General features: G+C 53.6%; 1 protein-coding gene across 1 annotated transcript in view; it reads left to right on the plus strand.

Moving 5' to 3' along the window:
• Positions 1-12,418: 12,418 nt before the first annotated feature.
• The window catches only part of LOC146751955 (elongation factor Tu, mitochondrial-like), a 50,093-nt gene continuing 49,761 nt past the window's right edge, over positions 12,419-12,750 (plus strand). The window contains exons 1-2 of the mRNA XM_085533358.1: positions 12,419-12,472; positions 12,579-12,613. Coding sequence (XP_085389484.1) covers positions 12,439-12,472; positions 12,579-12,613 — 69 coding nt within the window. The 5' untranslated portion in view covers positions 12,419-12,438. The remainder of the gene's footprint in view (positions 12,473-12,578; positions 12,614-12,750) is intronic.

The following is a 12,750-nucleotide window of genomic DNA, read 5'->3' on the forward strand; positions in this document are numbered from 1 at the left end:
ATACAGACCCATAACCCAGCCCCATAACCCCATATGGCCCCATACAGACCCATAACCCAGCCCCATAACCCCATATGGCCCCATACAGACCCATAACCCAGCCCCATAACCCCATATGGCCCCATACAGACCCATAACCCAGCCCCATAACCCCATAACCTAGCCCCATAACCCCATAACCTGGCCCCATAACCCCATATAGACCCATAACCCCATATGGCCCCATACAGACCCATAACCCAGCCCCATAACCCCATATGGCCCCATACAGACCCATAACCCAGCCCCATAACCCCATAACCCAGCCCCATAACCCTTTAACCTGGCCCCATAACCCCATATAGACCCATAACCCCATATGGCCCCATACAGACCCATAACCCAGCCCCATAACCCCATAACCTGGCCCCATAACCCCATAACCTGGCCCTATAACCCTATATGGCCCCATAACCCAGCCCCATAACCCCATATGGCCCCATACAGACCCATAACCCAGCCCCATAACCCCATATGGCCCCATACAGACCCATAACCCAGCCCCATAACCCCATAACCTGGCCCCATAACCCCATAACCTGGCCCTATAACCCCATATGGCCCCATAACCCAACCCCATAACCCCATATGGCCCCATAACCCGGCCCCATAACCCCATAGAACGCAATGGGGTTCCCTGCCCCACACATCTATGGGGCGCTGCAGGAGCCGGCTCCGGTTATGGGGTCGAATGGGACGTTGTGGGGTTGGGGGGGGGACGGACATTTGGGATCTATGGGGGAGAAATAGGGGGTTAGGGCCCCATAACCCCATAACTTGGCCCCATAGTCCCAAAACCCCATAAGTCGGCCCCATAACCCTATATGGCCCCATATGGCCCCATAACCCCATAACCCAGCCCCATAACCCCATAACCTGGCCCTATAACCCCATAACCTGGCCCTATAACCCTATATGGCCCCATAACCCAGCCCCATAACCCCATATGGCCCCATACAGACCCATAACCCAGCCCCATAACCCCATAACCTGGCCCCATAACCCCATAACCTGGCCCCATAACCCTATATGGCCCCATATGGCCCCATAACCCAGCCCCATAACCCCATAACCTGGCCCCATAACCCCATATAGACCCATATAACCCCATATGGCCCCATAACCCAGCCCCATAACCCCATAACCCAGCCCCATAACCCCATATGGCCCCATATAACCCCATATGGCCCCATAACCCCATAACCTGGCCCCATAGCCCCATAAACCAATAACTTGGCCCTATAACCCCATAACCTGCCCCATAACCCTATATGGCCCCATATAACCCCATAACCCCATATAGACCCATATAACCCCATATGGCCCCATACAGACCCATAACCCAGCCCTATAACCTCATAACCTGGCCCCATAACCCTATATGGCCCCATATGGCCCCATATGGCCCCATAACCCAGCCCCATAACCCCATAACCTGGCCCCATAACCCCATAACCCAGCCCCATAACCCCATAACATGTCCCCATAACCCCATAACTTGGCCCCATAGTCCCATATAGCCCCATAACCCCATATAGACCCATAACCCCATATAGACCCATAAACCCATATAGCCCCATAACCCCATATAGCCCCATAACCCCATATGGCCCCATAACCCCATATAGCCCCATAACCCCATATGGCCCCATAACCCCATATAGACCCATAACCCCATATGGCCCCATAACCCCATATAGACCCATAACCCCATATAGACCCATATGGCCCCATAACCCCGTATGGCCCCATATAGCCCCATAATCCCATATGGCCCCATATAGCCCCATAACCCCATATAGCCCCATAACCCCATATAGACCCATAACCCCATATGGCCCCATACAGACCCATAACCCCATAACCCAGCCCCATAACCCCATAACCTGGCCCCATAACCCCATAACCTGGCCCTATAACCCTATATGGCCCCATAACCCAACCCCATAACCCCATATGGCCCCATACAGACCCATAACCCAGCCCCATAACCCCATATAGCCCCATAACCCCATATAGACCCATAACCCCATATAGACCCATAACCCCATATGGCCCCATAACCCCATAACCCAGCCCCATAACCCCATAACCTGGCCCCATAACCCCATATAGACCCATAAACCCATATAGACCCATAACCCCATATGGCCCCATAACCCCATAACCTGGCCCCATAGCCCCATAGCCCCATAACCCAGCCCCGTAATCCCATAACCCCATAAGCCAGCCCTATAGCCCCATAACCTGGCCCCATAACCCTATATGGCCCCATATGGCCCCATAACCCAGCCCCATAACCCCATAACCTGGCCCCATAACACCATATAGACCCATAACCCCATATGGCCCCATACAGACCCATAACCCAGCCCCATAACCCCATAACCTGGCCCCATAACCCCATAACCTGGCCCTATAACCCCATATGGCCCCATAACCCAGCCCCATAACCCCATATGGCCCCATACAGACCCATAACCCAGCCCCATAACCCCATATAGCCCCATAACCCCATATAGACCCATAACCCCATATAGACCCATAACCCCATATGGCCCCATACAGACCCATAACCCAGCCCCATAACCCCATAACCTGGCCCCATAACCCCATAACCTGGCCCTATAACCCCATATGGCCCCATAACCCAACCCCATAACCCCATATGGCCCCATAACCCGGCCCCATAACCCCATAGAACGCAATGGGGTTCCCTGCCCCACACATCTATGGGGCGCTGCAGGAGCCGGCTCCGGTTATGGGGTCGAATGGGACGTTGTGGGGTTGGGGGGGGGACGGACATTTGGGATCTATGGGGTAGAAATAGGGGGTTAGTGCCCCATAACCCCATAACTTGGCCCCATAACCCCATATAGACCCATATAACCCCATATGGCCCCATATAGACCCATAACCTGGCCCCATAACCCCATAACCCAGCCCCATAATCCCATATGGCCCCATAACCCCATAACTTGGCCCCATAACCCCATATGGCCCCATAACCCCATATAGACCCATAACCCCATATAGACCCATATAGACCCATAACCTGGCCCCATAACCCCCATATAGATCCATATAACCCCATATGGCCCCATATAGACCCATAACCCCATATAGACCCATAACCCCATATGGCCCCATAACCCCATATAGACCCATAACCCCATATAGACCCATAACCCCATAAGGCACCATGTCCCCATATGGCCCCATATAGCCCCATAACCCAACCCTATAACCCCATAACCCAGCCCCATAATCCCATATAGCCCCATAACCCCATAGCTTGGCCCCATAGCCCCATAACCCAGCCCTATAACCCCATAACCTGGCCCCATAACCCTATATGGACCCATATAGACCCATAACCCAGCCCCATAACCCCATAACCTGGCCCCATAACCCCATAACACAGCCCCATAACCCCATAACCTGGCCCCATAGCCCCATAACCTGGCCCCATAGTCCCATAAACCCATAACCCCATAACCCAGCCCCATAACCCCATATGGCCCCATACAGACCCATAACCCAGCCCCATAACCCCATAACCTGGCCCCATAACCCTATATGGCCCCATAACCCAGCCCCATAACCCCATATGGCCCCATACAGACCCATAACCCAGCCCCATAACCCCATAACCTGGCCCCATAACCCCATAACCTGGCCCTATAACCCTATATGGCCCCATAACCCAGCCCCATAACCCCATATGGCCCCATACAGACCCATAACCTAGCCCCATAACCCTTTAACCTGGCCCCATAACCCCATAACCTGGCCCTATAACCCCATATGGCCCCATAACCCAACCCCATAACCCCATATGGCCCCATAACCCGGCCCCATAACCCCATAGAACGCAATGGGGTTCCCTGCCCCACACATCTATGGGGCGCTGCAGGAGCCGGCTCCGGTTATGGGGTCGAATGGGACGTTGTGGGGTTGGGGGGGGGACGGACATTTGGGATCTATGGGGTAGAAATAGGGGGTTAGGGCCCCATAACCCCATAACTTGGCCCCATAGTCCCATATAGACCCATAACCCCATATAGACCCATATAACCCCATATGGCCCCATATAGACCCATAACCTGGCCCCATAACCCCATAACCCAGCCCCATAACCCCATAACCTGGCCCTATAACCCTATATGGCCCCATATAACCCCATAACCCCATATAGACCCATAACCCCATATAGACCCATATAACCCCATATGGCCCCATACAGACCCATAACCCAGCCCCATAACCCCATAACCTGGCCCCATAACCCCATAACCTGGCCCCATAACCCTATATGGCCCCATATGGCCCCATAACCCAGCCCCATAACCCCATAACCTGGCCCCATAACCCCATATAGACCCATATAACCCCATATGGCCCCATAACCCAGCCCCATAACCCCATAACCCAGCCCCATAACCCCATATGGCCCCATATAACCCCATATGGCCCCATAACCCCATAACCTGGCCCCATAGCCCCATAAACCAATAACTTGGCCCTATAACCCCATAACCTGCCCCATAACCCTATATGGCCCCATATAACCCCATAACCCCATATAGACCCATATAACCCCATATGGCCCCATACAGACCCATAACCCAGCCCTATAACCTCATAACCTGGCCCCATAACCCTATATGGCCCCATATGGCCCCATATGGCCCCATAACCCAGCCCCATAACCCCATAACCTGGCCCCATAACCCCATAACCCAGCCCCATAACCCCATAACATGTCCCCATAACCCCATAACTTGGCCCCATAGTCCCATATAGCCCCATAACCCCATATAGACCCATAACCCCATATAGACCCATAAACCCATATAGCCCCATAACCCCATATAGCCCCATAACCCCATATGGCCCCATAACCCCATATAGCCCCATAACCCCATATGGCCCCATAACCCCATATAGACCCATAACCCCATATGGCCCCATAACCCCATATAGACCCATAACCCCATATAGACCCATATGGCCCCATAACCCCGTATGGCCCCATATAGCCCCATAATCCCATATGGCCCCATATAGCCCCATAACCCCATATAGCCCCATAACCCCATATAGACCCATAACCCCATATGGCCCCATACAGACCCATAACCCCATAACCCCATAACCCCATAACCTGGCCCCATAACCCCATAACCTGGCCCTATAACCCTATATGGCCCCATAACCCAACCCCATAACCCCATATGGCCCCATACAGACCCATAACCCAGCCCCATAACCCCATATAGCCCCATAACCCCATATAGACCCATAACCCCATATAGACCCATAACCCCATATGGCCCCATAACCCCATAACCCAGCCCCATAACCCCATAACCTGGCCCCATAACCCCATATAGACCCATAAACCCATATAGACCCATAACCCCATATGGCCCCATAACCCCATAACCTGGCCCCATAGCCCCATAGCCCCATAACCCAGCCCCGTAATCCCATAACCCCATAAGCCAGCCCTATAGCCCCATAACCTGGCCCCATAACCCTATATGGCCCCATATGGCCCCATAACCCAGCCCCATAACCCCATAACCTGGCCCCATAACACCATATAGACCCATAACCCCATATGGCCCCATACAGACCCATAACCCAGCCCCATAACCCCATAACCTGGCCCCATAACCCCATAACCTGGCCCTATAACCCCATATGGCCCCATAACCCAGCCCCATAACCCCATATGGCCCCATACAGACCCATAACCCAGCCCCATAACCCCATATAGCCCCATAACCCCATATAGACCCATAACCCCATATAGACCCATAACCCCATATGGCCCCATACAGACCCATAACCCAGCCCCATAACCCCATAACCTGGCCCCATAACCCCATAACCTGGCCCTATAACCCCATATGGCCCCATAACCCAACCCCATAACCCCATATGGCCCCATAACCCGGCCCCATAACCCCATAGAACGCAATGGGGTTCCCTGCCCCACACATCTATGGGGCGCTGCAGGAGCCGGCTCCGGTTATGGGGTCGAATGGGACGTTGTGGGGTTGGGGGGGGGACGGACATTTGGGATCTATGGGGTAGAAATAGGGGGTTAGTGCCCCATAACCCCATAACTTGGCCCCATAACCCCATATAGACCCATATAACCCCATATGGCCCCATATAGACCCATAACCTGGCCCCATAACCCCATAACCCAGCCCCATAATCCCATATGGCCCCATAACCCCATAACTTGGCCCCATAACCCCATATGGCCCCATAACCCCATATAGACCCATAACCCCATATAGACCCATATAGACCCATAACCTGGCCCCATAACCCCCATATAGATCCATATAACCCCATATGGCCCCATATAGACCCATAACCCCATATAGACCCATAACCCCATATGGCCCCATAACCCCATATAGACCCATAACCCCATATAGACCCATAACCCCATAAGGCACCATGTCCCCATATGGCCCCATATAGCCCCATAACCCAACCCTATAACCCCATAACCCAGCCCCATAATCCCATATAGCCCCATAACCCCATAGCTTGGCCCCATAGCCCCATAACCCAGCCCTATAACCCCATAACCTGGCCCCATAACCCTATATGGACCCATATAGACCCATAACCCAGCCCCATAACCCCATAACCTGGCCCCATAACCCCATAACACAGCCCCATAACCCCATAACCTGGCCCCATAGCCCCATAACCTGGCCCCATAGTCCCATAAACCCATAACCCCATAACCCAGCCCCATAACCCCATATGGCCCCATACAGACCCATAACCCAGCCCCATAACCCCATAACCTGGCCCCATAACCCTATATGGCCCCATAACCCAGCCCCATAACCCCATATGGCCCCATACAGACCCATAACCCAGCCCCATAACCCCATAACCTGGCCCCATAACCCCATAACCTGGCCCTATAACCCTATATGGCCCCATAACCCAGCCCCATAACCCCATATGGCCCCATACAGACCCATAACCTAGCCCCATAACCCTTTAACCTGGCCCCATAACCCCATAACCTGGCCCTATAACCCCATATGGCCCCATAACCCAACCCCATAACCCCATATGGCCCCATACAGACCCATAACCCAGCCCCATAACCCCATATGGCCCCATACAGACCCATAACCCAGCCCCATAACCCCATAACCTGGCCCCATAACCCCATAACCTGGCCCTATAACCCCATATGGCCCCATAACCCAACCCCATAACCCCATATGGCCCCATAACCCGGCCCCATAACCCCATAGAACGCAATGGGGTTCCCTGCCCCACACATCTATGGGGCGCTGCAGGAGCCGGCTCCGGTTATGGGGTCGAATGGGACGTTGTGGGGTTGGGGGGGGGACGGACATTTGGGATCTATGGGGTAGAAATAGGGGGTTAGTGCCCCATAACCCCATAACTTGGCCCCATAGTCCCATATAGACCCATAACCCCATATAGACCCATAACCCCATATAGACCCATATGGCCCCATAACCCCATATAGACCCATAACCCCATAACTTGGCCCCATAACTTGGCCCCATAACCCCATATAGCCCCATAACCCCATATAGCCCCATAACCCCATATAGACCCATAACCCCATAACCCAGCCCCATAACCCCATATGGCCCCATACAGACCCATAACCCAGCCCCATAACCCCATAACCTAGCCCCATAACCCTTTAACCTGGCCCCATAACCCCATATAGACCCATAACCCCATATGGCCCCATACAGACCCATAACCCAGCCCCATAACCCCATAACCTGGCCCCATAACCCCATAACCTGGCCCTATAACCCTATATGGCCCCATAACCCAACCCCATAACCCCATATGGCCCCATAACCCGGCCCCATAACCCCATAGAACGCAATGGGGTTCCCTGCCCCACACATCTATGGGGCGCTGCAGGAGCCGGCTCCGGTTATGGGGTCGAATGGGACGTTGTGGGGTTGGGGGGGGGACGGACATTTGGGATCTATGGGGTAGAAATAGGGGGTTAGGGCCCCATAACCCCATAACTTGGCCCCATAGTCCCATATAGACCCATAACCCCATATAGACCCATAACCCGGCCCCATATGGCCCCATAACCCCATATGGCCCCATAACCCCATATAGACCCATAACCCCATAACTTGGCCCCATAACTTGGCCCCATAACCCCATATAGCCCCATAACCCCATATGACCCCATAACCCCGTATAGCCCCATAACCCCATATGACCCCATAACCCCATATAGACCCATAACCCCATAACCCAGCCCCATAACCCAGCCCCATAACCCCATATGGCCCCATACAGACCCATAACCCAGCCCCATAACCCCATAACCCAGCCCCATAACCCTATATGGCCCCATATGGCCCCAGAACCCCATATAGACCCATAACCCCATATAGACCCATAACCCCATATGGCCCCATAACCCCATATAGACCCATAACCCCATATAGACCCATAACCCCATATAGACCCATAACCCCATAAGGCACCATGTCCCCATATGGCCCCATATAGCCCCATAACCCAACCCTATAACCCCATAACCCAGCCCCATAATCCCATATAGCCCCATAACCCCATAGCTTGGCCCCATAGCCCCATAACCCAGCCCTATAACCCCATAACCTGGCCCCATAACCCTATATGGCCCCATATGGCCCCATAACCCAGCCCCATAACCCCATAACCTGGCCCCATAACCCCATAACCTGGCCCTATAACCCTATATGGCCCCATAACCCAGCCCCATAACCCCATATGGCCCCATACAGACCCATAACCCAGCCCCATAACCCCATATGGCCCCATAACCCCATATAGACCCATATAGACCCATATAACCCCATATAACCCCATATAACCCCATATAACCCCATATAACCCCATATAACCCCATATCCCCCCATATCCCCCCATATAACCCCATATAACCCCATATAACCCCATATAATCCCATATAACCCCATATAAACCCATATAACCCCATATAACCCCATATCCCCCCATATAACCCCATATCCCCCCATATCCCCCCATATAACCCCATATAACCCCATATAACCCCATATAACCCCATATAACCCCATATAATCCCATATAACCCCATATAAACCCATATAACCCCATATAACCCCATATCCCCCCATATAACCCCATATAACCCCATATAACCCCATATAACCCCATATAACCCTATATAACCCCATATAACCCCATATAACCCCATATATCCCATATAACCCCATTAATCCCATATAAAACCCCATAACTCACCCTATAACCCCACTCTCTCCGTTTCCCGCCAACTACACCTTAAGCCCCGCCCACTCCCCCCCATCCTCCCACCCTATTGGCTCCCTCCTCTTTCACTCCTCCCCCATCCCTGTTTCCTTAACCAATAGGAAGCGGTTTTAAAATTGGCGCCAACCCCCCCCCCCCCCCCCTCCCCACCAGCCAATGGGAGCGCTCTCTGTTAGCCCCGCCCACTCCGGAAGCGGCAGCCAATAGGAAGCGTTATAGGGGCTGGCTCCGCCCCCTAGGCGGGGTTTGTGGTCTCTATGGGGTCTCTATGGGTCTCTATGGGGTGATATGGGTCTCTATGGGTTCCTATGAGGTCCCTATGGGGTCTCTATGGGTCTCTGTGGGTCTCTATGGGTCCCTATGGGGCTCTATGGGTCTCTATGGGGCTCTATGGGGTCTCTGTGGGTCTCTATGGGGTCTATGGGGTCTCTATGAGGCTCTATGGGGTCTCTATGGGGCAGAATGGGGCTCTATGGGTCTCTATGGGTCCCTGTGGGGTCTCTAAGGGTCTCTATGGGTCTCTATGGGGCTCTATGGGGTCTATGGGTCTCTCTGGGGTCTCTATGGATCCCTATGAGGTCTCTATGGGGCTCTATGGGGTCCCTATGGGTCTCTATGGGTCCCTATGGGTCTCTATGGGTCTCTATGGGTCTCTATTGGTCTCTATGGGTCTCTATGGGGTCTCTATGGGGTCTATGGAGTCCCTATGGGGTCTCTATGGGTCTCTATGGGTCTCTATGGGGAGATATGGGTCTCTCTGGGGTCTCTATGGGTTCCTATGAAGTCCCTATGGGGTCTCTATGGTTCTCTGTGGGTCTCTATGGGTCCCTATGGGGTCTCTATGGGTCTCTGTGGGTCTCTATGGGTCCCTATGGGGCTCTATGGGGTCTCTGTGGGTCTCGATGGGGCTCTATGGGGTCCCTATGGGGCTCTATGAGTCTCTATGGGGTCTATGGGGCTCTATGGGGTTATGGGGTCCCTATGGGGCTCTATGGGGTCTATGGAGCTCTATGGGGGCTCTATGGGTTTATGGGATCCCTATGGTGTCTATGGGGATCTATGGGGTCCCTATGGGGTCTCTATGGGGTTTCTATGGGGTCTCTATGGGGTTATGGGATTCTATGGGGCTCTATGGGGTTCTATGGGGTCTCTATGGGTCTCTATGGGTCTCTATGGGGTCCCTATGGGGTCTATGGGGCTCTATGGGGTCTCTATGGGGTCTATGGGGTCCCTATGGGGTCTCTATGGGTCTCTATGGGGAGATATGGGTCTCTATGGGGTCTCTATGGGTTCCTATGAAGTCCCTATGGGGTCTCTATGGTTCTCTGTGGGTCTCTATGGGTCCCTATGGGGCTCTATGGGTCTCTGTGGGTCTCGATGGGGCTCTATGGGGTCCCTATGGGGCTCTATGAGTCTCTATGGGGTCTATGGGGCTCTATGGGGTCCCTATGGGGCTCTATGAGTCTCTATGGGGTCTATGGGGCTCTATGGGGTCCCTATGGGGTCTCTATGGGGTTATGGGGTCTCTATGGGGCTCTATGGGGTCCATATGGGGTCTCTATGGGGTCTCTATGGGGTTATGGGGTTCTGTGGGGCTCTATGGGGTCTCTATGGGGTCTCTATGGGGTTATGGGGTTCTATGGGTCTCTATGGGGTCCCTATGGGTCTCTATGAGTCTCTATGGGTCTCTATGGGGTCCCTATGGGTGTCTATGGGGTCTCTATGGAGTCTCTATTGGTCTCTATGGGTCCCTATGGGTCTCTATGAGGCTCTATGGGGTCTCTATGGGTCTCTATGGGGCTCCATGGGTCTCTATGGGTCTCTATGGGTATCTATGGGTCCCTATGAGTCCCTATGGGTCTCTATGGGGTCTCTATGGGGTCTCTATGGGTCTCTATGGGGTCTCTATGGGGTCTGTGGGTCTCTATGGGTCTCTATGGGTCCATATGGGGCTCTATGGGGTTCATATGGGGTCTATGGGGCTCTATGGGGTCCCTATGGGTCCCTATGGGTCTCTATGGGTCTCTATGTGTCCCTATGGGGTCTCTATGGAGTCTCTATTGGTCTCTATGGGTCCCTATGGGTCTCTATGGGTCCCTATGGGTCTCTATGGGTCTCTATGTGTCCTTATGGGGACTCTATGGATCTCTATGGGTCTTTATGGGTCCCTATGGGTCTCTATGAGGCTCTATGGGGTCTCTATGGGTCTCTATGGGGCATAATGAGTCTCTATGGGGTCTCTATGGGTCTCTATGGGTCCCTATGAGTCCCTATGGGTCTCTATGGCGCATAAGGGGTCTCTATGGGGTCTCTATGGGTCCCTATGAGTCCCTATGGGTCCCTATGGGTCTCTATGGGTCTCTATGGGTCCCTATGGGTCTCTATGTGTCCCTATGGGGTCTCTATGGGGTCTCTATTGGTCTCTATTGGTCTCTATGGGTCCCTATGGGTCTCTATGGGTCTCTATGGGGCATAATGGGTCTCTATGGGGTCTCTATGGGTCCCTATGAGTCCCTATGGGTCCCTATGGGTCTCTATGGGGCATAAGGGGTCTCTATGGGGTCTCTATGGGTCTCTATGGGGCATAATGAGTCTCTATGGGGTCTCTATGGGTCTCTATGGGTCTTTATGGGGTCCCTATGGGGCACAGTGTCTCTATGGGTCTCTATAGGGTCTCTATGGGGTCTCTATGGGTCTCTATGGGGTCTCTATGGGTCTCTATGGGTCTTTATGGGTTCCCTATGGGGCACAGTGTCTCTATGGGGTCTCTATGGGTCTCTATGGGGTTTCTATGGTCTCTATGGGGTTTCTATGGGTCTCTATGGGGTCTCTATGGGTCCAGCCCCACATCCCCCCCTCCCCACCCCTCCATCCCCCTTCCATCCCCATCATTCCTCCAACCCACCACCGAGCCGCACCTCCACCTCTCATAGAGCGCCCCAACCTCTATCCAAACCGGAAGCCGCTCTATCCACAAGCGGAAGTCTCGCCTTGCCTGACGTCACATCCGGCTTGGAGGCCTTGAGGACGTCCAAGATGGCGCTGCCCGCCGCCCTCCTGCGTGCGGCCGGTAATGGGGTGGGGGGGGGGGGGGGGGTCGGCCCTATTATCGTTATTATAACCCCAATTTTTACCCTATTTTCCCTTATTTTACCCCATTTTTATCCCATCTCCAGCCTTGAGATGCCGGCTGCCATTGGCTAACGTTGGGGTGAGTGGGGAGTTGTGGGAGTCTATGGGGTTTTATGGGGTCTATGGGGTCTCTATGGGGCTCTATGGGTCCCTATGGGGGCTCTATGGGTCTCTATGGGGTCTATGGGTCTCTATGGGGATCTATGGGGCTCTATG

Source organism: Coturnix japonica, unplaced genomic scaffold (assembly GCF_054131305.1).
Source record: "Coturnix japonica strain WE unplaced genomic scaffold, WE-NBRP24 Scf058, whole genome shotgun sequence".
NCBI lineage: Eukaryota > Metazoa > Chordata > Aves > Galliformes > Phasianidae > Coturnix > Coturnix japonica.